Below are 23,829 nucleotides of genomic sequence, written 5' to 3'. Positions count from 1 at the left end.
GATGCGATGAAGTTTATGGTTGAAGAACTCGGGTGTGAAGTGAATAGGCAGGATCTAGATTATTGCACTGCATTGTGGTATGCGGCAGATAGAGGATATTTGGAAGTGGTGAAATACCTAGTCAAAGCGGGTGCAGATCCAACCATAAAGGACATGGCAGGGTCCGATCAGTTGTGCTGCTTCAAGCGGTCATGATGATGTGTTTCAGTTCTTGACGGAGGAATCTGTTTGTCCAGCCTCATTTCGTGGACATAACGATGAATAGAGAAGATGGCAGGTTGCTAGGTCTCCCCATTTGATAGATAGCCCATAATTCATATGCGTTTTAGCCCTAGTTCTTTCATTACTAGACTCCTAAAGTATTTTTGAGATACAAATACAGGTAACCTGCTAAGGCATTCCGAAAATCCCAAGTCTAAAGGCCCAGCTTTGTAAGTCCCACTATCGACCTAGGACGACGCTCGCCCGTGTCGCTAACAACCGAACGACTCCGCTGGCCTTCGCAGAAGGGGAGAGGGTCCCTATGCTACTCCTGGAACAGCGCGCTCCTTCCCTCCTCTATCATGAAGTGTTTTGGGGTATCTGTTTATAGAGCTTTTTGAGATTGCGTTATCGATTTGGTGTTCATGCGGAAGCGGAAGCGGCAGCGGCTTGTTGCTGGATGTTGGTTTGGAATTGGATGATCTGGGTGATCGTGTAAGCATGTGTATACTCACGAGAGGGATATTCCAGCTCAAGTATGTACCTCTGTCCGTTTCTTATCGGCCTTCTCTTCGGTTTCCTGGATTTGTCTTTCGATCCGTTTGCTGAGAACATCGTCAGTGATTTTCGAAATAACAGCTTTTGACACGCATACATTTCCTTCTCGATAAACTCCAGACGGCCATTGACGGCCATGACAGCCTCGGTTTTATCCTGCTTCAACAAAACCGGCCCGACGAGCTTGTAGATGTTGGATTCTTCGTTCAGCGAGGCGAATTCATCCTGAACACCCTGGTTTTCCTGCTCCTGCGACTCGAGTTTCTGACGGGCGTCGACATATCCTTCGAGTTCTGGAAAAGTTTTTTTTTTGTGTTAGCGACGTGTGAGATCTTGTGCGATTGCGGTGATGTGATATGCTGCGTGTCATGGGGATGGAGGGGCAGCGCAGTTGCACATACCGGTTTGCAGCTTCTGGAATTCCTCCGAGAGGCCCTGGAGCTGTTTTTGTACTTCGGCCATGATGTCTCTATCGAATCGGGGATTATGCGCGAGTCAAGATAGGATCGTGGATGAAGAATGGACGATGTCGGAGTCGAAGAGGCCCGTTGGCGGGGAGAACCAGATGGGCGGCAGAACCTCCGGACGGTGTAAACACTTCATCTTTCATTCAATCCGGACCCCGCAAAAACCGCACACTTCTTGCTCGCTTTGACTCTTCAGATTAATATCTTCTTTGAGACGGCTTTTGTTCGCACTTGAAGACTCCGGTCTGGTTATTCGTCTCATATTACACACCTCCAAGCGGCAAAGCGGGCACGATCTCCTACCTACCCTTGCCTCTCGCCTCTCTCCACCCCTCCCTCCTCCTCGTACCTGAACAGCGAAACGATCGAGATATATACGAGTCCTTCATCCACCATGAGCAATACCGATTTCCTTGGGCGGGCAATCGACACTGTCAAGAAGGCCATCGAGAATGACAATGAGGGCGAGTACGAGAAAGCTTATCAAACCTACTACTCCGCACTGGAGCTGTTCATGCTCGCCTTGAAATGGGAGAAAAACCCAAAGTCCAAGGAGATGATCCGCGCAAAAACAGGCGAGTATATGGATCGTGCAGAGAAACTCAAGAATCACCTGGCTCAATCGGACGGGCAACAAAAACCGAGTGCTGTGGGCGCGAATGGGAAAGTGGCGCAAGGAAGTGGGAAGGGCGGGTATGTTTTGCGCTTCTGTCCTTTATCCTTCGAATTGTGATTTGTGCTAACTTGTCGCTTTCTTTTTGTAGGGAAAAAGATGACGATAACGAAGACGCCGATTCCAAGAAGCTACGGTCAGCGCTGGCCGGTGCCATTTTGACGGACAAGCCCAATGTACAGTGGGAGGATGTTGCAGGTCTCGAGAGTGCAAAGGAGGCCCTGAAGGAGGCTGTCATTTTGCCCATCAAGTTCCCGCATCTGTTTACTGGAAAGCGACAACCATGGAAGGGTATCCTGCTCTACGGACCTCCAGGTACCGGAAAGTCGTATCTCGCCAAAGCCGTCGCGACGGAAGCAAACAGTACCTTCTTCAGTGTCAGCAGCAGTGACCTGGTATCAAAGTGGATGGGTGAAAGTGAACGGTTAGTCCTCGGCTGCTTGGTTCTAGTTAGAGAGAATTTGCGACAACTGACGCCTCTGCAGACTTGTGAAGCAGCTCTTCAACATGGCTCGGGAGAACAAACCGGCTATTATTTTCATTGACGAAGTTGATGCGCTTTGCGGACCCCGTGGCGAGGGAGAATCAGAGGCTTCTCGCCGTATCAAGACCGAATTACTGGTCCAGATGGACGGTGTGGGCAAAGACTCCAAGGGTGTCCTAATTCTGGGCGCAACGAATATTCCGTGGCAGCTTGATGCGGCCATTCGTCGCAGATTCCAAAGAAGAGTACACATCAGTCTTCCTGATCTTAATGCACGGATGAAGATGTTCGCGTTAGCTGTCGGCTCAACGCCATGCGAAATGACGCAGGCGGATTATAAGACGCTGGCTGAGATGAGTGAGGGCTATTCCGGCAGCGATATCAGTATCGCTGTGCAGGATGCTTTAATGCAACCTATTCGCAAGATCCAAACTGCAACGCACTACAAGAAGGTTCGTGGCTTCTTCGTGCATACTGAAACAGAACTAACCAAATACAGGTCATCCTCGATGGCGCAGAGAAGGTCACTCCATGCTCACCTGGAGACCAAGGTGCAACGGAGATGTCCTGGGTCAATGTCGAAGCGGACCAACTCCTCGAACCCACACTTATACTCAAGGACTTTGTCAAGTCTGTCCGCAGCTCCAGACCAACAATCAGTTATGAAGACCTCAAGAGGAACGCGGAATGGACCGAGGAATTCGGTAGTGAAGGAGCATGACGAATTACATTCCCTACGCCTCTTGTGGTTGTTATATGGCCTCGAGTTGATGAATTGCATGATTATTGATATCACTGATTTTTTAGACGTCTTTTCTTCCCCTCTGTCCCTCGTTTTCCACTTGAAAGCGAATGAACGACCGTAACGGGCTACGTCCATGTTTATTTTATTTTTTTTTTTTGTTTTTGTTCGAGTGAGCTTGGTGTTCAGAAGCGGTATATCCGATTGGCACGGCGAAGGCGTTGCAATTTTCATATTCTCTTTTGGTTTCTCTTTTATTTTGACTATCGATCTCGCAAATACTGGAATGCATATTTTTGCGGGTTTAAACTAAGAATAATTACCCTCCATTCAGTAACACCACGTAGACATTTGAGGTGATCCACTTCCCCAGTATCAACACTCATCCTGCACTCTCATTGTTAATCCATCATCCAATGGGTATTTATTGACGTTCTCCCATTTCTGAGATACTCCGTATCGACTTCGGCTTTATAACCTAGGGTTTGTGTAACTTGAAAAAGGCTCTGAGCAATCCATCTATATCTCGATAAATTGTAGGTTAAGCAGACAAGCAGACAGGCAGACAAGCAGACAAGCAAATATAATAGCAGATATTGAGCAAAATATGCCAGATATTCTTAATCCTCCCAGATAGGCTTCCGAAAACGGCCGTGAACTCGCCTAAATTTACCAAACCCCTTTAAACAATAATCCAATTCATTAGAAATATATGGACACGCATCGAATAGATGGCATGACTCGAAAAATACAATGAAACCACAATATTTTGAATATGTTGAGGTTGCTAATGCCCGTTCACCCTGAAAGTCACGTTCGTAGCGTTTTAGGAATCGAAGCTCAAACCAGAGCACTAAAGGATCCTGGCCTGGCATAAAAAAGTGTCCACTGTTAACTGCCGTACCCATGTGGTCCAGTCGGAGAAACCTGCCGTCTGTTTTGAGCATAATGTGTGTTAACGTAGGGTTCTCTTTATCCAAGCTCCATTTCTCAATAACAGCCATGTGAGATGTAGGAGGTTGATGAGTGAGCATACATCTCCAGCTGGTTTTACTTCGTGTGTACATTCATTCTCTCTCTTCATCAATGAAAGGGGGGGTGGCTGGTATTGGTTATAAGAATGATGGCGCCTCTGGCTGCGGAGCTGCTTGCGGTTGTGGTCCCACTTGTGCTGTTCTTTGGATGGCTTCATGAACAGAGCAGCCTGGAGGGCATCGGAATTCTGGATTAATGTATGCCATCGAAGGCAAACTCGTTGGGCAGAGGTTAAAAGAGTGCAAATATCAAGTTGCAGGAGGATTTCTTCGAGTATATGCGGTATGCAGATGATCTTGTATGTGGCTTCGGTCATAGATGAGCCTGCCCAAAAAGGCATGATCGCCGCAGATCTGATATACTGTATAGGATTGCAGCTCTGACTCCGATTCTTGGGTTGGATTCCATCTTGCTCGTGCTGCAGCTGTTGAAGTAATGCTTGCATTATCTCTTTTTTTTGGTCTTCTCGTTTTCGTCTGCTTCCGTCAAGATGCGTCGAAAGGTTATGGTCGAGGTCGCCATGGGCCTCCTAAGGACCACCTTACACCACGCAGAGCCAGATTTTAGAAAGAAGACAATCAAATATCTTGACGGCCTTAAGCAGAAGACTAAAGGGAAGCTACCCACGCTTGCTGTTCACGACTTGAGCGTCGACGACGTTGAAAAAAAAATATTCAGGATCAAGGTGAATTGGAACAATGCCTACAAATGGGAGCGCGAACTGAAGGGCTGCGAGGGGCTTGGTGTGCATGACAGCCTAATTAAGTGCTCGATTCCCGATTGACTCAACTCAAGAAGCAACATACGCTCAATGGCTGCGCGGATTACACGCTTTTATATGGCGCCCCCCCCCAAGACATTGAGAGCAATATGTGTGTGGTGGAGGCAAGAAAGCGGTGGGACTTCGGAAATGGAATGGCTCAAATCCTGGCCTACATGGGTAAGTAATGTCTCGAGTCCTTTGACCGAGTTCTGATTGTCATGTAGCCATGGTCGCTTCGAGCAGGGCGAAAGACTGCCGCCAGAACCATACAATGTATGAAATTCTATGGGATGGGTGAATTTTTCTTTTTCTTTTTTCTTTTTTCTTTTCCCGATTGAACCAAAGCAAAAGGGTGATTAAGTAGAAATAATCTACTTCATTGTCCAGATCGCTAATCTCTTGGTAGTGGACCTGGACGACTATGCATTGGGAAATAAGTAGAGAGCAATCCGGCTCATCGCGCAGATCTTTATAGGGGCCTCGCAGTTCTATCCTCCATCAAGCATTGATACACAGCGCACGACGTCAACGGATTCCAGTTTGAAGATGTCCTAAGTGAACTCGCACGAAGACGAGGACATGCCGGATCCCTAAACGGCATCCCTTCACCACATCGAACTTCTGGAAATGAGACTCATCGCGTCTGTTATGCTCTCTCCGTTCTTTGGCAGCTACTACGGCAATTACCAACGGTGTTGCCATCGCGATTTCGTTCGGGTTGTCTTCGTCCATCTGGACAACTACTCCTTATTTCCCTATCGATAAAGGCCATCCGTAATGCTTATTACCTCCCATTTACCGCTACCAGTTGGCGTCTTGAATTGTTTTGTCCGTCGTTATTCTACTTACTGTGCGCCTACTCTTATTGCCAGATGCAAGTTGACATTATCAGTGGCTGACAAATAAAAACAGTGTGATTCTCATTTTGTGCGCTTATTTTCAAATCGATAAAACCGAGAATGCTGCGTGTGTGGAGGCTCAAAGGAGTGAGCAACCTTACTTAGATATCATTAACTCGCTGGATTATTTCTCAACGCCATCCAGCATGCGTTATGAAGCTGTGTGCACCTTGTGCTACTGGAGGTGGTCTCATAACTCTACATCCAAGATTGTATCGATTATCATAGTCTACTGATAGCATTGCCTGTATTATCATTCTGCTTAGTCGGCTTTTGCTGCAGTTTTTATAGCATTGTTTACATGTGTGGGGGTTTCAACTTCGCTCAGTCTCATTTGAATGAGACCTGTTATGAAGATTGTAGTATTGTTTCCCTGGATTATCGCATATGGAAAAGGAATCTCCACAAAACCTGGGAGGGAAGAAGTAAAAAGGTTGGTAACTGACATGTACAAGTGTACTAGGGGAACCACATCAATTAAGAATAAGAAGGGGAAAGTGGTTCAAACAAGAAGAAAAAGACCAGAGGAACTGAAAGAGTCCATTAAACATCGAGTGACCGGTTCGCCATGCCCTTCTCTTACTCCGTTATCCATTTATAAGAGCTGCCTCTTTTATTGAGCACCTCATGCCAACCATTCAAAAGATATACACGGGACTCGACCGCAACGTGTCCGAATAGGGCTGCATCCAGTTAGCATATTTTGCATCTATAAGAAATATATCGTGTCTGAGGCCTCCAGGGGAAGCAGAAACCAGTCTGACCAAGTCTTCGGAGGCTTCATGACCTAGATTAGTTTCCAAGAGGGGACTTTACTACTAATAATGATACCGATTATATGCCGCTATCAAACGCGGGCATGTGTATTCTATACGCTGGACTACCTGGTTGTACTTTTAATGAGTGATTGTAACCTTCAATCCTCGAATTCTGTTGGCCAACAACCTCTCAGTCGTGAATTAGGCTGAGACGATCTTTTACATCCAAAGATCCGGGGATGATGGTTCTCTGAGCCCAATTCAAGTACCCATCACGCTTATCGTTATTGCGCCACTTACTACAAGAGACAGTTTGGTTAGTACCCGTTAACAACGAAGGCCAAGAGTCAGTGTCAACATACTACCACCAATACTCATCGCCGGCTTGCTCTTCATACAGCAAATGCGCCTGGCCAGCTTGGATCTTCTCGACGTAGTCAGGATTGTACAACAAAGGTCGTCCGATAACCACCGCGTCCACACGCCCTACTTTAATCCACTCATCCGCCTCCGCAGGAGTAAATCCCGTGTTTCCGAAAAGTAAAGTATTCTTCAGGATTGGTCGAAGGTACGAGATGGCATCCCATTCTACTCCCCGTGACATCCCGTCAATCATCAGGTCATACGCCTTCCACCAGCGCATGACCTGAACATAAGCCAAACCCAGGGTATCGAGCTTCTCGCAGAAGGGTCCGTAGGTTGCTTTGGCTGCGTCTGCTGACGGTCTCCCCTGAGCATCCATCTCGCCCATGTCATTGTAGCCACCACATGGGGCAAGTTTTATGCCAATCCTATGGTAAGGGAAATACTCATTCACCCTCGCCAGAACGGCCAACGAGAACCGCATCCGCTTCTCAATAGAACCTCCCCATTCATCAGTCCGACGGTTACTATGCGACTCGAGAAATTGCATAGGAAGATATCCGTTCGCATTGTGGAGTTCCACTCCGTCAAATCCTGCCTCCCGAGCAAGCCGCGCAGCGTTCCCATAGAGATCGACAATCTCCCAAGGATTTTCAATTGGCGTTGGCTGGACGTACCCCGGGCCGCCGGGAACATTACGGAACTTTCCACCCCGAGCAGCTACTGCCGATGGACCAGGAACAGGCTTTGCGATCTCGCGTTGTACTCGAGTGCCCGGGTGAGCTACCCGACCGACATGATGTAACTGACAAAAGATTAGTCCTCCCTCTTGGTGCACGGCGGTAGTGACCTTTTCCCAGCCCTCGATGTGCTCATCCGAGTAGATCCCCGGCATGAAGGTCCACTCGACACCCTGTGGACAAATCAAGGCAGCCTCTGAGAGCTAAATAAATCGAAAATAGTCAGTACATGCAATTCGTTCATTTAAATTGTTACGTGCAAGAGATACAGGGAGGATGGGGACTAGCATACAATTAACCCCGTTCCTGCCCTTTCACGGTAATAGGGCACATGAAGATTCTCCCGCGGTACATTGTCCCGATTCCGGGTTAACGAGACCATGACCACACGGTTCTTCATACGAAGGCCTCCCAGATCCAAGGGTTTGAGCAGATGCTCGAACTTGCCGGTATCCGAGGCCATGGTGACTGGGATGTTTCTGTGTAGGTCGGTGTTGGATCGGTAGGCGGGTGACTTCGCAGTGCACGCTTAAGAAAACCCCAAGTGAATGGAGAGAAAAAGAGAATAAATAAAGGCAAATTAAAATGAGGAGAAATGGACCCACTGCATTGTCATACTACCCTGGTCGTATTACCAATCTGTCATCTATATCTGCTCTGTTATTCTTTCCCCAACGCCTTTTCTTCCCCAGCCCCACCAATTCCTTCTCCAACTACAGGAACAAGGCTTATGCTGAGGGGGTTGGACCTGCTCCTTAATTCTTAAAAGACCATAACCTTGATATTTATGCTTGCATGAGGCTTTTCTATCGACCCAACTTATACAGAGAAATAAAACCTCACAGCATGCTCCCTACAATCGAGTACGAGACCCTCCGCGACTTCAGCGGCTTGGACACTATCCGTCAATCCTGCGTATCGCGGAGCAATGGAATCCAAGTAGACAATTTACCCATTCCTGGCTTCGAAGCGTTGGGATCGCTAGAGTCACAACTACCAGTAATCCTCCCACTTGTCGTGTGCGTCCAAACAGAGACCGTGCCTAACACATTTTCTCTTGCTTCCGTTAGGAAGGCTCCTTGGTGAAGAATGATCTGCCCAAGTCTTCACCCGGCGTCACTGCAGTGATGGAAGCCTGCCACAAACTTTCACATGAAGTCTTCAAGAACCTCAGCCACGCCCTCGAACTGCCTTGGGAGAAATACCTAGGAGAGATGCATGAGTTCACGGCCCCTAGTATGGACAGTTTAAAGACCTTCAAGTCGAGAGAGCCAATTCGTAATGAATGGTCGACTTTGGTACGAAGTGCAGAGATCAATCCCAACTTCCTTTCTTTCAGATCAGCTAACATGTTGCGTTCCAGACGATCATTGTCAATACAGCATCTCTACAGTCAGCAACAGTGCTGTATGGTACCGCGCTCTCCGTCTTCGCTGAAGGTGCCACGGCGGTGGTCAACGGCGAGACAGTTGACACTAACCTGTTGTCACAAGGACAAGGTGTCGCGGATGGTAGTTGGCTGGTGTACTACGTGAGCCCTAACAATGATGTGTTCTATACCCGGACTGCTGGCGCTTTAATGAGTCCTCTCAGCTCCGATGAGTATGAACGTAGAATTCGTGTTCGGGATCTGTACCCATTGGCTTAGAAATTTGCGACGACGTGTCGTCCCTGGGGTAGATTTGCATGCATACAAATTAGCCATTTCCAATTGTCTCCAATGAAAGTATGTAAGCATCTCGGATCGATGAAGCAGGATCTACATAAACAGCGCCCTGCGCCATGGTTGCGCCATACGAACCGTGTCATGGGTTAGGGTGCAGATACAAATTATGGTCGGGCTAAAAATCTATCATGACATCTACCGAAATAGGCTTATTCAAAGTGTGCATTTAATCTGTCGAAATAGTACCATAAACTAGACCAGACGAATCTTGTTTACATACACTTCATAACATTTACAAACTCTCCAGCACTAAAACTCAATGCACACCTTACCGATATGCTGACCTCCGGTGAAATAGTCAAAAGCCCCCACAACTGAGTCACGTCCGAACTTAAAAGACTTCTCAACGGGCACAGGGAGATTGTGAACGCCGACAAAGCGCACAGCCTCCTCAAGCTGCTGCTTCGAACTGACCATAATTCCACGAACAACAGCACCCTTGCCCAGCGCCATAATCGCAACATCTGGCATCTTCTCCTGCGGTGCCGAAGACAGGAAACCGATAACGGAGATCACACCACCGTAAGAAATAGCCTCTATTGATTGCTTGATGGTTCCAGAGCCTCCATTCTCCAGGATAAAGTCAACGCCTTGGCCGCAAGTGATCTTCTGTGCTTCGGCGGCCCAGTTGGGTGTTTTCTTGTAGTTGATCGTGTGGTCGACTCCGTACTTTTCCTTGACATACTTGAGCTTCTCATCAGACGAGGATGTAATGATGGTGCGTGCACCAGCAGCTTTTGCCAGCACAAGGCCAGTGATGGATACACCACCCGTTCCTAGACAAGACAACTCGTCAATGCGCTTTCCGGGAGCAGGAAAAAGATAAAAGTCTCAGAGCTTACCTTGAAAGAGAACGGTCTGTCCCGGCTTAAGGGGAGCAACTCCATACAGCGAGTTCCAAGCAGTAGCACCGGTGCAAACCATACTGGCCCACTGCGAATAGCTGAGGGTGGATGTCTCCGGCACTTTCACAACAGCATGGGCAGGGACGGAGATGTACTCCCTCAAGACCCCATCAACAGGACCACCCAGACCGGTAGCCCAAGATTTGATGGGACCATACAGCGTCGCCGGGTCAAATGCAATGACAACCTTGTCGCCTTGCGAGAAACCTGAAACGCCCTCGCCAACTCCAACCACGTCGCCAGCTGCATCAGAGCCAGGGACGACTTGATCTTTAACTGCAAATGGATACTTTCCAGTAGAGATGGCGATGTCTCGGAAGTTCAGGGCAACACTCCGGATTTTGATCAAGACTTCATGCTTGCTAGCGGACGGAACGGATTCTTGATATTCAGCGAGCTTCTCCCAGGTGTCCCGGGCAGTCAATCTGAGGACAGTTTGGGTGCTCATGATGGGCGATGACAAAGGATGGGAAGGAATAATATAGATTGGAAGGGAGGATATAGGAAGAATACAGTAGAGAATCTTTAGTGGTAAGTCACAGCAAAGAAGAACGGTCTACGGGGGGTATTTATAGGAAAAAGGCCACATCTGTCAACATTCTTCCCCAATGGTGACGTCGTCAAAACTAATATCTCATTTACGGTAGAATACCTTTTCCACGTGGGGATGAAAAAGCCCCTTCTAAGATTTTTTTTTTAACCCCGAATGATGACAAATATAGGGCTGGGGTAAGTTAATTAATTGCATTAGAGAGTGATTTGTCTAGAAAAGACTGATCTTCTACGACTTAACGAGTACAAGGAAAATGCCTTTCGTTCTCACTTTTCTATTGTTCAGTGCTTCGGATCACCGTCGCTAATTGTTGATGTAGACCCTAATATGAGCCCAAGGATTTTTATGTAAGTTGATGCATCCTGCCGCCTTTTTCTTCTTGCACTTTGTACAATTCCCCACGTGAAACGAGGAAAAAATCATGACAGAGAACTGAGTATCATGCACCAGTACTGGCATCACCGGCCTTATCGGTGGCGACTATCTTCACCTCATCGCGCAGCGACATCATGACTGGCATATATCAGCTCTCGTCCGCGATGTCGAAAAGGCAAAGATTTTGCGTGAGCGCCATCCGTTCGTCGAGATCATTCTGGGTACACTCGATGACACAGAGGTCCTGGAGAGTGAGAGCAAACAGGCGGATGTTGTGCTAAGTCTGTCGTCTACACCCTTCTAATACGTTCGCTCCGCCCCGTGCTAACGCCTATTTGTACATAGACTTTGCCAACTGCGACCACTTACCCGCCGCAGAAGCCATTGTGAGAGGAGTATCCAGACGCACCCGACCAGGCTTCATCATCCACACCTCAGGCGCCAAGATCATTGCGTGGGAGATGGAGAGTCGGCCCCAGACATGGGGAGAGTTCATTCCACGGCGGTACGATGATTGGCAAGGGGTCCGAAGGCTTACTGCGATTTCTTTCAACACCAGCGATAACGACGACGTGCTGCCGGACTGGGCCGCCCACCGAGATGTCGATCTGGCCATTCTCCGAGGACACCATCTGTATCCCGGAATCGTGCGCACTGCTATCGTTTGCCCTCCTACTGTCTATGGACCGTCTCGGTTTCCTCTCTTTACGCGCTCGATTCAACTTCCCCGCATGTTAAATGTATTCCTTCGACGCGGTCGGGCTTTTACAATCAAGGGAAACCAGAACAAGTGGAATATGATTCATACTCAAGACATTTCGGAGATGTATGTACTGCTTACCGAAGCGGCCGTGAATCAACACCCTGGTGAGCTGTGGGATAATGACGGGTACTATTTTGCTGAGCAAGGGGAATTTGTCTGGGGAGAAATGATCAGGGAGATCGCCCACCTTGGCTTCAACAAGGGTTACTTTGATTCCCCGGAGCCAGACGAGTTGACCAACCAAGCGGTTAGCAGGTTTTGGTATGGTGGGCAGATGAACATCAGCTCGACCAGTCTGGGCTCTGCACAAAGAGCGTCCAAGATTTTGGGATGGAAGCCTCAAGCTCGAACGATCTTCGAAGACCTGGAACGAGCCTTAGACGTTGAAGCTGGGCTTCTGGGCATTACCATGGCTGCAGACCGGTCTCAATCCTAATGATCTCTCAGTCAATGTACTATTGAATTCTATATCAAGATAAAAAGACACATTATAACAAGTATGGGAGGCTAGTGCGATTTTTGTCTTGCTAATGTATACACTGTAGCTTAAACTGTAGTTCATTATCTCTACGCGCGGGAAAAAACGTTTAAGAACGAGACAGTTCAGATTCTAGGAGGTCAGCAATGACCGATAAAGACATGCCAACTCGATGCTCGAAATGGAATACATGTATTCCATTGGAGATATCCGCCCATAACCGGGCCGTAGCAACTGCAAGTCGGCGAATCTGCATAGAGGGATCCTCGGTGGAATCGACCACTTCTAGATTGGTTTCTCCCACGAGGTTGCGCGTCATACCAAGCAATTTCTGCTCATCATCGCGTAATGCCGCCATGCCGTCGATGCGGACAGCCTCTGCTGCTTCCTGCATCCATCTTGTAAGAAGAAAGGCACACTCCAGGTAGCAGATCGCGTGTTCGGTACTCCAGTGGAGGGTCTGCGTACGTGCCACGTATGGTATACCGATGCGAATAGGGATACTCAGGGCATGGATACACTGCAGGATGGCTCGGTCCAAGGAGGGTGAGCGAGCGAGGGGGCATAGCTGCGTGTTGGTGCACACTTGTCGAATGCGCTCGGGGTCGCCGGAGGTGAGATCACGACACGCTCCTAGGTTGGCGTTAAGTCGAATGTGCGCCAGGCGAAGCAAGGCCGTTGCACTGAACCCCAAGGGGCCTTTTGGAGAAGAAGGATTTAGTGTTGATTCCGTCGTCGCTTCCCAGGACCACTGCCAAGCCCGCAAGGCCTTTTCTGTCGATTTGAGTGACATCGACCATGTTTGAGAGCGCTCTTGCACATGAAAGCCTGCCGCTTGACGATCAATAAATATTTTCTGCACGATCCCATGAATGAGGACATAGTTCGAGAATCCTGACACAGCTCCTTTGTCGGAAATACTTTGTCCCATGAGGAGTTGGTCGAGGGTGGTGGTAAAGGAACGCTCGCGCAGGGCAGACTGTGCGCGGTGCCGCTGCCAGGTAGTAGATGAAGGAGCATTCCATTCTGCTTCACATGATGGTAAACAAATCGCGACCTCCTGGCTTAATATCATGGGCGGGATGTTAAATGTGATGCTCTGGAGATTGAAGAAGATGTAGGCCACCAGTAGAGTACGCCGTCGCTCTTCGTGAGCGATCCAAGCTGACCACTCCATCTCCTGACCAATAATGTTGTCATCCTGGTGTATTCCCAGGCACCGTACGAAGATGGCAACCTGGCTGCTCATGGCAAGACTTTCCCGTACCAACGGCTCTTCGCACCATGCTGTCATAGCCATGAGGATAATCATGGCTTGTACCTGTTGTAGAGTCGGATACGGAGCTTCTGATACCGCAGCACTCGCAGTGACATGTTGAGGGGTGCGAGCATAATAGGATGAATGCGCCGCGGGTCTTACCGTGTCAGTTTCTGCGAGCGCAGTCAATTGTGCGATTGTTTGTTGACGGTGGCTTTTCATGCGTTTGTCAATCAGGGACCGGCAGGCTCCGTACATCTGATAGGCCCTTGCTTTTTCGAAGCGATACAACGCACCGAGGGCGGCCAGCGCAAAAAGGAGTTCCAAACCGATTTTTTCCGGGTCAAAGCTTGGTAAATGAAGGAAGGGCAAATGATGATGAAATCCACGGAAATAACCTTCAAGATAGCGCGCAAGGGTATGCCTGGAAGGAAGCGAGAACTCTGTCGAGGTAGATAAAACGGATTTGCTCTGGAACAACTTGTTGGAAATCGCCTGGTAGGCTGAAGCAGACACTGCCCATGGTTTTTCGGCTGTTTCGTCTGCCAAGTCGGAGTGACTGGTGTTCTGTTGGTCATCAATAGACGGGATTCTGGGAGGAGGCGATGCGGCTGAGTTCAAATCCTGGCCCGGGTGTATCGTCGGAGAGTGTGGTTGAGCTTGGGGAGTCTGCGATTCAGCGAGCGCTGTTGGGCATTCTGGTCCCATGAAGTTCAGATGGGCCGGAAGGGAGCTTTGATGAAGAAGTTCAGATAGTGAAATGTCTGTATCCAAGAATTGAGAAGGGACGAAGTCAGGAAAGGCCAATGAGCTATTCTCATCAAGCAGGTCAATCCCATTCAATCCGTCACCATTTGGTTGCATAAAGCCCAGATTAGAAAAATCCCCAGTGGAAGAGCCAAACATGAAGGGATTCACGGGTACTGCAGGGTCTGATTGTGTTGAACTACCCGTATCCGGAGCCGAGCCGGTAGTTTCCATGACACTGTTGTCCCCCAAAACTTGAGGCGGTGGATCTGCCAGCAGATTGGTTCCATCTTGGCCATGAGGATTAGTCGTGGATGATGAAGGCTGACAGTGAGCAACCTCCGTTGCGCCTGTGGACGCATGAGAAAGCCGTTCATGGCGGCTGAAAAGGTCCCTACGTATCTTCCACTGAGCTTGTGAACCAATTGAAAGAGGAATTGGAGCTTTGCTTACTGCCGGGAGAATGAGCGACCACATTGGCAAACAAATGGTTTCTCCTGTGTATCTAGTTATAGTAGGCAAATTAGTAAATCCTCTCCCCTTCCTCTATGGATTGGGGTAAAAAGTACGGACGTGTACGCTCATGTCTCTGCAAATGCTCCAGCCGCTTAAATTGTTTATTACAAAAACGGCATGGGGCGATGTAACTTTTTGGTCTCCCACGCGCCATCTGCAAAGATATTCTGTATGCATAAAGTTGCACGATGGAGGAAGAACGGTGTGGTTGGGATTTTCTTCTCCAAGGGCGAAGGCGAAGGTGCTTACATCAGCGGTGACGTTGGGGGAGGCAAGGTGCCCTAGTTGATACTACACGACTAACGAGATTCCTTAACTGCCCACGGGGTGCAATTTATTCTTAATTTTGCTGCGATCTCGCGGCATCCATGCATGAAGAGGGACATATTGATAAAAAATATTCAATGTCGACAATATTTTCAACTCGCAAGTGAATAAAAACCGATTCAACACTTAAACACAACATCTTCATGAGCTCTTGATATTTGCTTCAGTCACAGCTTCAAGACGAGCACCCAGTTGCGGATCGACGCGTCCGAATAGGTCTAACTCCAGTTAGCATATATTATTGTTAAAACTTAAAAATGCCGGTTTTAACAACCTAAATTACCGACAGACCCCCGCACCAAACTGCCACTTCAATATCATGAGTTTTTGTCAGTATTTGATCGAAATGAAGCCGAAAATCAACCACCGCATCGAGGACCGAACATTTATCATAAGGTTGAATTGAACAAAAATGCTGATGGCACGACCCCAGAACCACCATGGGGCCCCCTTTATAACATGTCAAGGGATGAGTTGCTTGTCCTACGAAAGACTTTGACGGAGTTGTTGGAAAAGGACTTCATCAGAGTTAGCAAGTCACCCGCTGCAGCACCAGTGTTGCTAGTCAAAAAGTCTGATGGGGGCCTCCGGTTCTGTGTTGATTATCGTGCGTTGAATGCAATCACAAAAAAGGACCGTCACCCCCTACCCTTGATCAATGAAACATTGGAGCGAATTGGGAGAGCAAAATGGCTCACAAAGCTTGATGTCATTGCTGCATTCCACAAGATTCGTGTGGCCTTGGGAGACGAATGGTTGCCGGCCTTCCGAACTCGGTTTGGACCCTTTTAATGGCTAGTGACACCATTTGGACTGGCTAATGCGCCTAGCACCTTTCAGCGCTATATTAATTGGGTCTTACAAGATTTTCTGGATGAATTTGCCTCTGCTTACCTCGATGACATCTTGATCTTTACTGATGGAACACTATCTGAACATGTACGCAAGGTACTGGGCCGCCTTCAAGGCGCTGGCTTACAAATTGATGTTGACAAGTGTGAATTTGAAGTGAAGTCAACAAAGTACTTAGGATTCAGGTCATTCTTAGGTTTTGCAAACTTCTACCGACGATTCATAAGGAATTACTCGGAATTAACAATTCCCTTGACGGCCCCGACACAGAAGGACAAGGACTTCGTATGGGACAGCAAGTGCGATGAGAGTTTCCAACAATTGAAACGAATGTTTATAATGGCACCAATTCTCATGCAATTCGACCCAGATCGTGAGATCATCGTTGAGGCTGACTCTTCAGGGTGGGCCACTGGAGGAATATTATCACAGTATGATGAAGATGGTGTTTTACGACCCTGCGCTTATTTCTCACGGAAAAACACACCCGCAGAATGCAACTACCAGATACATGACAAGGAACTGTTAGCTATCATCAACGCGCTAAAGGAGTGGGAGTCAGAGCTTATATCTGTCATCAATTTCCAAATACTGACAGACCATCGCAACCTCCGTTATTTCACCACAATGAAGCGCTTGAACGAACGACAGATGAGATGGGAAGACATATTGAGCCGCTACAACTTCACATTGCACTATCGCCCTGGGAAGTTAGCTGAACGACCAGATGCACTATCCCGAAGAGAACAGGATGTTCCTGCACTGGGAGATGAAAGACTGAAATTACGGGAACAGCGACTATTTGACCGAGTAGTACTAGCGTCGATTCAAACAGAAGATGATGGAATGGTCGACCAGAATCCACATGATCCAATGTCAGATGAACTGCAGAATATGAGCCTTGAAGAGCACTGGACACAGACGGTCAGACCGAGAGAATGAATGCGACAATCGAACTATTTTTACGGTCCTTCTGCAACCACAGTCAATCAAACTGGGCTTTTCTACTGCCGATGGCGCAGCTCGCAATATGTAGCTGGGACGCCACCTCTACAGGCGTTAGTCCCTTCTTCCTGGATCATGGCTGCAATGTTGAGACTTTGCATCAATCGAGAATCATTTATGATTCTCGATTGAAGCTATTCAGAGAAGTTTGAAGCGGGGTCTCTTGGATCGTAGCTCAGAGGGGAAATCGGGAGTCGATTATTCCGGACTAACGAGGTCTATATGGAGAGGACTAGCTGGACGAAAGAGGTATATTGCCTAACGAACGTATGTGCGTGTACGCAGCTGATTGAGTGCTTAACTATCTATCCGTGCGCACACGTTGGCCTATATCGTCAACTGGTTAGGAATGAAACCCCAAAATGGCAACTAACGCCGACCGGACGAACTTAATCCCGTAATTTTTCCAGGCCGCTTTTGTTACTTACTCACCTCGCCTCAGGAGGCTTTTTTTCCCCCCATCTCTGGCGCTCCGATTCTCTCCCCCCCATAGTGGCTTCTATTACCCCAGCTCCTACTCTTCGCCTCAGGCACCTGATCTGCAATAACCTACGTCTTGTGGTCTCGTGTGTGCCATCCAGAATGGCTTCTACACAGGCCGAGCCCTCGGCGAAGCCTATGAGCGAGAAGCAACGACTGAAGCTTGAGAAATTCGCCAAGAAGAAAGAGAAGCAAGAACAGGAAGCGCTACTGAAACCGCAACAAGCCGTCGGCTCATCCCGGGAGAAGAAATCCAAGGAGCAGAATGCTCCCGCGGTCGAGTTGAAAGATTGGGTCGAGGAGACACCGGCTGGACATCGAAAGATATTGAAGTCATTGGATGACGACTTCCACAAAGCTTACTTACCCAAGGTTGTGGAATCTGCCTGGTATAGCTACTGGGAGAAGCAGGGAATGTTCAAGCCACGAACAGAGGAGGATGGCAGTCTCAAGCCGAAAGGCAAATATGTCATTGCTATCCCGCCACCCAATGTACGCAATAGTCTATCGAAGGCGCGGCCATTTACTAACGTCGAATCGTAGGTGACTGGCAAATTACATATCGGACACGCTCTAGCACTCTCGTTGGAAGACACCCTGATCAGGTGGCATCGTATGCGACAGTTCTCAACGCTCTACATCCCTGGCTGCGATCATGCAGGCATTGCTACCCAGGCTGTTGTCGAGAAGCAGCTCGCCAAAACCCCGAAAAATGGCAAGTCTAAACGGCAAGATTTTACTCGGGCTGAATTCGTACAACTATGCCAGGACTGGAAAGAGGATTACCATGAAGCAATCAACAATACGGTACGCAAACTCGGCGTCTCTGTAGACTGGTCGCGGGAAGCCTTCACTATGAGTCCGGAGTTGTCCAAAGCGGTCACTGAGACCTTCATCCAACTACACTCAGAAGGTCTCATCTACCGAGCCAACAGGCTTGTGCATTGGTCGTGTCGTCTCTCCACTGCTTTATCCTCACTTGAAGTCAACCAGAAAGAGCTCGAGGGGACGACAAAGTTGGACGTGCCGGGCTATGATAGAAAGATTGAATTTGGAACTCTCACGTATTTCAAATACCAAATCGAGGGCTCTGATAAGACAATTGAAGTTGCAACCACACGACCAGAGACGATGCTGGGCGATACTGGCATTGCGGTCCATCCTCAGGACGATCGATACAAGGATTTTGTCGGCAAGACTGCGCAACATCCGATCATCCCTGGTAGAAAGTTGAGGATCGTCGCCGACGAATATGTTGACAAAGAGTTTGGTACTGGCGCAGTTAAGCTAACTCCTGCTCATGATCATAATGATTTTAACCTGGGCAAGAAACATGGCCTGCCATTCATCAACATTCTCAACGAGGACGGCACTTTCAATAGCAACGCGGGTCCTTATGCCGGAGAGAAGAGGTTCAATGCAAGATACGGTGTCATCGAAGAACTTAAGAAACTCGGTCTCTATACGAGACAAGAGTCGAACAAGATGGTTGTTCCCATATGTAGCCGATCAGGGGATATTGTGGAGCCGCTTCTAAAACCCCAATGGTGGATGAGAATGGAGTCTTTGACGAAACCTGCCATAGATGTTGTTGAAAGTGGCGAGCTCGTCATTCGACCAGAGGTACAGAAGCGACAATACTTGCAATGGATGCGGAATCTCCAGGACTGGTGCCTGTCGAGACAACTGTGGTGGGGCCATCAGATACCAGCGTATTTCGTCAGCATTGTGGGTGAAAACAGTGGAGATGATGCTGATGACAACTACTGGGTATGTGGCAGAACAGAAAGTGAGGCTCGGGAAAAGGCAGAACAAAAATTCCCGGGCAAGAAAGTGACACTCAAGCGAGACAAGGACGTCTTGGATACCTGGTTCAGCTCTGGACTTTGGCCGTTCAGTACCCTCGGGTGGCCAGACAAAACGGCAGATCTCGAAAAGTACTTTCCTACCACGACCCTGGAGACAGGCTGGGATATTATACCATTCTGGGTCAGCCGTATGATCATGTTCTCTCTCAAATTGACTGGAAAGGTACCCTTTACGGAGGTCTTTTGCCACGGGTTGATTCGCGATAGCGAGGGCCGGAAAATGTCGAAATCACTGGGCAATGTTATTGACCCGATCGACATTATTGACGGGATCAGCCTCGATGGTCTGCATCAAAAGCTGCTGCAAGGCAACCTAGTCCAAAGCGAGGTCAAGACTGCCGAAAAGTACCAGAAGAAGAATTTCCCCCAAGGCATTCCTGAGATCGGGGCCGACGCCTTGCGGTTCTCGCTCATAAATTACACTCAGTCCTCTGGCAGTGACATCAACTTCGATATAAAGACTATGCACGGCTACCGAAAATTCTGCAACAAGATTTATCAGGCTACGAAGTATGTCCTTAGCAAGCTTGGTGATGATTTTGTTCCTCGCGAGTGTAGTGCTTTGACAGGAAAGGAGAGTCTGCCAGAGAGATGGATCTTGATGAAGATGAATGCGGCCATGAAAGAGATAAACCAGGCACTCGAGGAGCGTGAATTCGCAAAGTCAACCCAGATCAGCTACCGGTACTTGTACGATGAGCTGTTTGATGTCTACATCGAGAACTCAAAGTCAATCATCTCAGATGGCACTCCCGAAGAAGCTCGTTCTGCCAAGGACACGCTCTATACCGCAATCGAATCTGGTTTGCGAATGGTGGCTCCGTTCATGCCCTTCTTGACCGAAGAGCTTTGGCAACGGCTTCCACGCCGACCGGGCGACAACACGTCCTCGATCACAACCGCCAATTATCCAGAATATGAATCGTCCTTCCATGACCCGAGATCTGAGGTGGCCTATGAGCTTATACTGGGCTGCTCGAAAGGCATTCGTTCCCTCTTATCTGACTATGCTGTTAAGGATAAAGGCCTGGCTTACATCTCGCCCCTTAACCAATTGTCACATGACGTTATATCAGTGCAGCTCTCCACAATCCAGTCCCTTAGTGGCAAGATACCAGTGGATATCAATATCCTCAATGTTGGAGAAATCAGCCCTACTGGCTGTGCCGTTTTCCCTGTTTCCGCTGATGCGAATGTCTTTCTTGAAGTCAAGGACCGCATACAAGATGCTAGAAAAGAGGCTGAAAAGTTCAAAGCGAAGTTGACTGAGGCGAGAAGGGACCAAGAAGATATTGACTCGATCACAGCAGAGCTGAGCAAGGTACAGGACAAGGTTGTGGCTGAGGCTATGCAATCAGCCGAGCGCCGGAAGCGGGATGTCGGCGCCACCTTGCGGGCATTGGAAGAGACCGTCACGATGTTTGAGAAGATGATAATCTAGGTTGAGCGACCCCTGCCGGGCCCACAGTGTATGGCTGGAACCTAACAGGTCCGCTGGAGCAAGCGTTCCCCTGAACTCCTCTGCGGTCTTGCGGGAAAATACCGGCCGGACAATTCACTCCGTTGCGGCTCCTTGGCGCGGTGTGTTCAACACATAGGTTTTGGTTAGATAGAAAAATTTACTCTTTTCGGATATCGCTTAGTGCAGTTGTCATGCTATTTTCCGTATCATACGACTACGCAATATGTATCCTTCTATCGCACATAGATAGACTATTAGAGAGAAATGTTGTGGTTCGAAGCAGGATTGATTGTTCTAAGTTTCTTCCCTACTCGCTCCCCCCCCCCCCCCCCCCCCCCCCCCCCCCCCAAGTGCTAGCTATTAATCGAAAATCGGTGATCACTAGGCAAGTCCTACTGAAGGGTGAGTGAAGGATGATGGGAGTGGCGTTGGGGGGTGCTTCCAAGGTTGAATTCTCTAAAACGGGGAGAAAGAAGCCCGAGGATCGTAGTCTCGGTTGAGCACGGCTATTGAATACATTTTGGAATCAGGGCGGAGCTGTGGGTGATGGGAATCCTTCACAAGGTCCGGTTATCCCGAATCTTCCTCAATTTTCTCATGAGTCCCATTCTAAACCCAAATTGATCCTAAAACTGCCTTCCTCAACCTGCAGCGTCAGTTCATAACTTCAAGAGTCGGGCGGCATCTCTGATTCTGGCGCGGATGATATCCATCCACTCCTTGACGTGGGTCAGCATGAATGTCAGAGACTGGAAGCGAAATGAGGGGATTATCTACCTGAGCTTCGTTCAAGTCTCCAGACTCAAGACTGTGGAAGAGGCGAGGGAACTCCGGCGGATCTGAATAGAAAGCGGAAAATTCATAGACTAGGTGCGCGCCCTTATAGCAAAATTGGCGTTCAAGTTGTAAGTACTTTTGATTCACGTCCCGAATTGATATATCGGTCTCTGTTGATCCGAGGGAGGACGCATAAGCATCCAAAATCATGCTTGCATTGTGAAATTCTGCAATAGCATCCTCCAAGGGCACAAGATCAAATGATACAGCGCTTGGGATAGATTCTCTGATCCTTTCGACATACTATTGCATCGCGACAGAGTAGTCCGCCGCCTTGATTTGCAGGACAGGACTTTCAGACAAGTATACTGCTAGCAGAGACCAGATCTTTGCAGTTGTGACGTGGTACTTCCATCCTGGATCTCCAGTGGTATTCATCCAAGTGAAGGTATTAAAGTTAGAGTGGTAGGGCCAATAAGTAGCCCCGAAGCTGAGATCAGAGGTTGACACACAAGCAGTCTCGAGGAATGGGATGGCATCTCCTCCTCCTGCCGCAACCATCTTTCCGCCCCAGTGATCAAAGACTGTTCCACCTTCGGGGGAAGTGACTGCTTTTGTGGCTCTGTGGATAACTTGTTGCAGAAGTGGGGTTGCTTTGACTTGAAACTGGCGGTCTGCTGCTGCAACGACCACGTTTAGATATGCCACGGTAGTCTTCTGGAGCCAGGGGAGATGAGAGGTTATCCAAGGCTCAGACCCAACCTGTCCTGTTTCTGCGCCTTCCCAACTCACAAAGACGATAGTCCGCCGAGGCCGCCATCCATTTCTGTATGCTGTTGCAAAGCCTCGGACGACTTCCATCAATGCTGCAGCACCACTGACAGAGTCGCCGGCACCGGGTCCCCACGAGTCACGGTGATTTCCTAGAATGATGACTTCATCCTCAATGGAACCTTTCATAATGCCAAATGCTTGGTGCACGACCTTGGTCGGAAAGCTCATCTGGTTGTTCAGATTCAAGACGATATGGGATGGCGATGGGCCGACAAAATACTCTATTCCTCTGTAGTACAGGCCACCCCCATGCCAATCACTCTTCATGTCAGCAGCTTTCGGGCCATGTCCATGGAGTACTTTGAGTAGTGGTAGTATGTCGCTATAGGAGACCGGAAGCGAGGGAATAGACTGCCCTGGCACACTGGGGTTACCGACACTGACGTTGTCTGATCGTACCAAGTCATTATTATAACTTGATACGCTACCCACCTCCGCCAAATGTACACAGCCGTCCTATGGCCGCAGATCACATTTGCCAGTTCCACATGGTTCGTACGGGCTGGATGGGGCTTCAAGGCGGCAGAAAATGCGGCTAAGAAAGCCATGGAATCTATCCAGCACAAGGCCCTCTACAGGATAGCTGGCGCATTCAGAACAACCTCTCGAGCTGCTCTGGAGATATGCCTCAACATACCTCCTCCAATGATCGCATTGGAACGTGCGGCCAAAGAATCATACCTCCGAATTGCCACATCACCCCTTATGGCCACCCTCAGCAAGATACGACATTCCGGCCAACGACCAGCGCCAAGGAACGCAAGGGAGCGACGCATGCGATGGGCCACCAGCCCAGACCATGATCCTTTAACATCACCATTAGAACGATGGGAGCGACGAACCGCAATTTCTCAGGACAAGCTGGAGATTATACACCCACATGTGACCCCGCCTTGGTGGGCAGGCCTGAAACCCCATATAGCAGAAACTCGGGAAGCTGCTCTCGCAACTCACAATGCCATCTTACACAGCAGAGCTGATATCATTGTGTACACAGATGGCAGCTTGACAGAACAGGGAGTTGGAGCAGCAGTAGTTTCGCCTCTGGGGCGCCAAGCAGTTCGCATTGGCTCTCAAGCTACCCACACTGTATATGCAGCAGAATTACAGGGCATAAAGATGGCGCTTACCCAAATACGCAACCCAAGTGGACTGGAATCACAATGTTCCTATCAGACCCGTACAGCAACCATCTTCACAGACAACCAGGCAGCAATACA

At 48.7% G+C, this 23,829-nt stretch overlaps 10 protein-coding genes across 10 annotated transcripts in view; 5 read left to right on the top strand and 5 right to left on the bottom strand.

The window, feature by feature from the left end:
• Positions 1 to 633: 633 nt before the first annotated feature.
• ASPGLDRAFT_87139 (tubulin-binding prefolding complex subunit YKE2) lies at positions 634 to 1,221 on the bottom strand (the record flags this gene model as incomplete). Its single annotated transcript, XM_022550415.1, has 4 exons — positions 634 to 684; positions 746 to 806; positions 857 to 1,052; positions 1,161 to 1,221. Coding segments are annotated over 4 exons (369 nt in total), but the record flags the coding sequence as incomplete, so codon positions are not given.
• An 89-nt stretch (positions 1,222 to 1,310) lies between these two features.
• On the top strand, positions 1,311 to 3,291 carry ASPGLDRAFT_160455 (AAA family ATPase VPS4). Its single transcript, XM_022542455.1, has 4 exons — positions 1,311 to 1,919; positions 1,991 to 2,323; positions 2,385 to 2,835; positions 2,883 to 3,291. The coding sequence occupies exons 1-4, from the start codon at positions 1,621 to 1,623 to the stop codon at positions 3,102 to 3,104; spliced, it is 1,305 nt and encodes a 434-aa protein (XP_022395314.1). The 5' UTR covers positions 1,311 to 1,620; the 3' UTR covers positions 3,105 to 3,291.
• A 1,359-nt stretch (positions 3,292 to 4,650) lies between these two features.
• Positions 4,651 to 5,221, top strand: ASPGLDRAFT_40632 (uncharacterized protein; the record flags this gene model as incomplete). Its single annotated transcript, XM_022545241.1, has 3 exons — positions 4,651 to 4,905; positions 4,956 to 5,100; positions 5,148 to 5,221. The coding sequence occupies 3 exons, from the start codon at positions 4,651 to 4,653 to the stop codon at positions 5,219 to 5,221; spliced, it is 474 nt and encodes a 157-aa protein (XP_022395313.1).
• Positions 5,222 to 6,941: 1,720 nt separating this feature from the next.
• On the bottom strand, positions 6,942 to 8,146 carry ASPGLDRAFT_138572 (uncharacterized protein; the record flags this gene model as incomplete). Its single annotated transcript, XM_022541622.1, has 2 exons — positions 6,942 to 7,886; positions 7,976 to 8,146. The coding sequence occupies 2 exons, from the start codon at positions 8,144 to 8,146 to the stop codon at positions 6,942 to 6,944; spliced, it is 1,116 nt and encodes a 371-aa protein (XP_022395312.1).
• A 383-nt stretch (positions 8,147 to 8,529) lies between these two features.
• Positions 8,530 to 9,331, top strand: ASPGLDRAFT_138514 (uncharacterized protein; the record flags this gene model as incomplete). Its single annotated transcript, XM_022541616.1, has 3 exons — positions 8,530 to 8,682; positions 8,754 to 8,981; positions 9,047 to 9,331. 3 exons carry the CDS (start codon positions 8,530 to 8,532, stop codon positions 9,329 to 9,331), a joined length of 666 nt encoding a protein of 221 aa, XP_022395311.1.
• A 224-nt stretch (positions 9,332 to 9,555) lies between these two features.
• Positions 9,556 to 10,921, bottom strand: ASPGLDRAFT_182300 (zinc-dependent alcohol dehydrogenase family protein). The gene is made up of 2 exons (XM_022543021.1): positions 10,252 to 10,921; positions 9,556 to 10,185 (listed from the first exon to the last, which is right to left on the bottom strand). Exons 1-2 carry the CDS (start codon positions 10,760 to 10,762, stop codon positions 9,659 to 9,661), a joined length of 1,038 nt encoding a protein of 345 aa, XP_022395310.1. The 5' UTR covers positions 10,763 to 10,921; the 3' UTR covers positions 9,556 to 9,658.
• Positions 10,922 to 11,318: 397 nt separating this feature from the next.
• On the top strand, positions 11,319 to 12,441 carry ASPGLDRAFT_138550 (uncharacterized protein; the record flags this gene model as incomplete). The annotated part of the gene is made up of 2 exons (XM_022541620.1): positions 11,319 to 11,523; positions 11,588 to 12,441. Coding segments are annotated over 2 exons (1,059 nt in total), but the record flags the coding sequence as incomplete, so codon positions are not given.
• Positions 12,442 to 12,592: 151 nt separating this feature from the next.
• Positions 12,593 to 15,158, bottom strand: ASPGLDRAFT_138534 (FTFMHR domain-containing protein; the record flags this gene model as incomplete). Its single annotated transcript, XM_022541617.1, has 3 exons — positions 12,593 to 14,882; positions 14,942 to 14,993; positions 15,062 to 15,158. 3 exons carry the CDS (start codon positions 15,156 to 15,158, stop codon positions 12,593 to 12,595), a joined length of 2,439 nt encoding a protein of 812 aa, XP_022395308.1.
• Positions 15,159 to 17,770: 2,612 nt separating this feature from the next.
• Positions 17,771 to 20,977, top strand: ASPGLDRAFT_40625 (uncharacterized protein; the record flags this gene model as incomplete). Its single annotated transcript, XM_022545240.1, has 2 exons — positions 17,771 to 18,160; positions 18,212 to 20,977. 2 exons carry the CDS (start codon positions 17,771 to 17,773, stop codon positions 20,975 to 20,977), a joined length of 3,156 nt encoding a protein of 1,051 aa, XP_022395307.1.
• A 680-nt stretch (positions 20,978 to 21,657) lies between these two features.
• Positions 21,658 to 23,829, bottom strand: part of ASPGLDRAFT_70650 (uncharacterized protein) — a gene marked incomplete at both ends in the record, with an annotated part of 4,009 nt that continues 1,837 nt past the window's right edge. The window contains 4 exons of the mRNA XM_022549507.1: positions 21,658 to 21,717; positions 21,776 to 22,046; positions 22,080 to 22,998; position 23,696. Coding sequence (XP_022395306.1) covers positions 21,658 to 21,717; positions 21,776 to 22,046; positions 22,080 to 22,998; position 23,696 — 1,251 coding nt within the window. The remainder of the gene's footprint in view (positions 21,718 to 21,775; positions 22,047 to 22,079; positions 22,999 to 23,695; positions 23,697 to 23,829) is intronic.

Source organism: Aspergillus glaucus, assembly GCF_001890805.1.
Source record: "Aspergillus glaucus CBS 516.65 unplaced genomic scaffold ASPGLscaffold_44, whole genome shotgun sequence".
Classification (NCBI taxonomy): Eukaryota; Fungi; Ascomycota; class Eurotiomycetes; order Eurotiales; family Aspergillaceae; genus Aspergillus; species Aspergillus glaucus.
The sequence above is the reverse complement of the archived record's forward strand: the minus strand, read 5'-3'. Positions and strand labels throughout refer to the sequence as shown.

Coding starts and splice junctions, on each gene's coding strand:
- ASPGLDRAFT_160455 (XM_022542455.1), top strand. CDS start 1,621: ATGAGCAATACCGATTTCCTTGGGCGGGCAATCGACACTGTCAAGAAG. Junction 1,920..1,990: donor CAAGGAAGTGGGAAGGGCGG/GTATGTTTTGCG, acceptor TTCTTTTTGTAG/GGAAAAAGATGACGATAACG. Junction 2,836..2,882: donor CTGCAACGCACTACAAGAAG/GTTCGTGGCTTC, acceptor AACCAAATACAG/GTCATCCTCGATGGCGCAGA.
- ASPGLDRAFT_182300 (XM_022543021.1), bottom strand. CDS start 10,762: ATGAGCACCCAAACTGTCCTCAGATTGACTGCCCGGGACACCTGGGAG. Junction 10,186..10,251: donor ACAGACCGTTCTCTTTCAAG/GTAAGCTCTGAG, acceptor TGTCTTGTCTAG/GAACGGGTGGTGTATCCATC.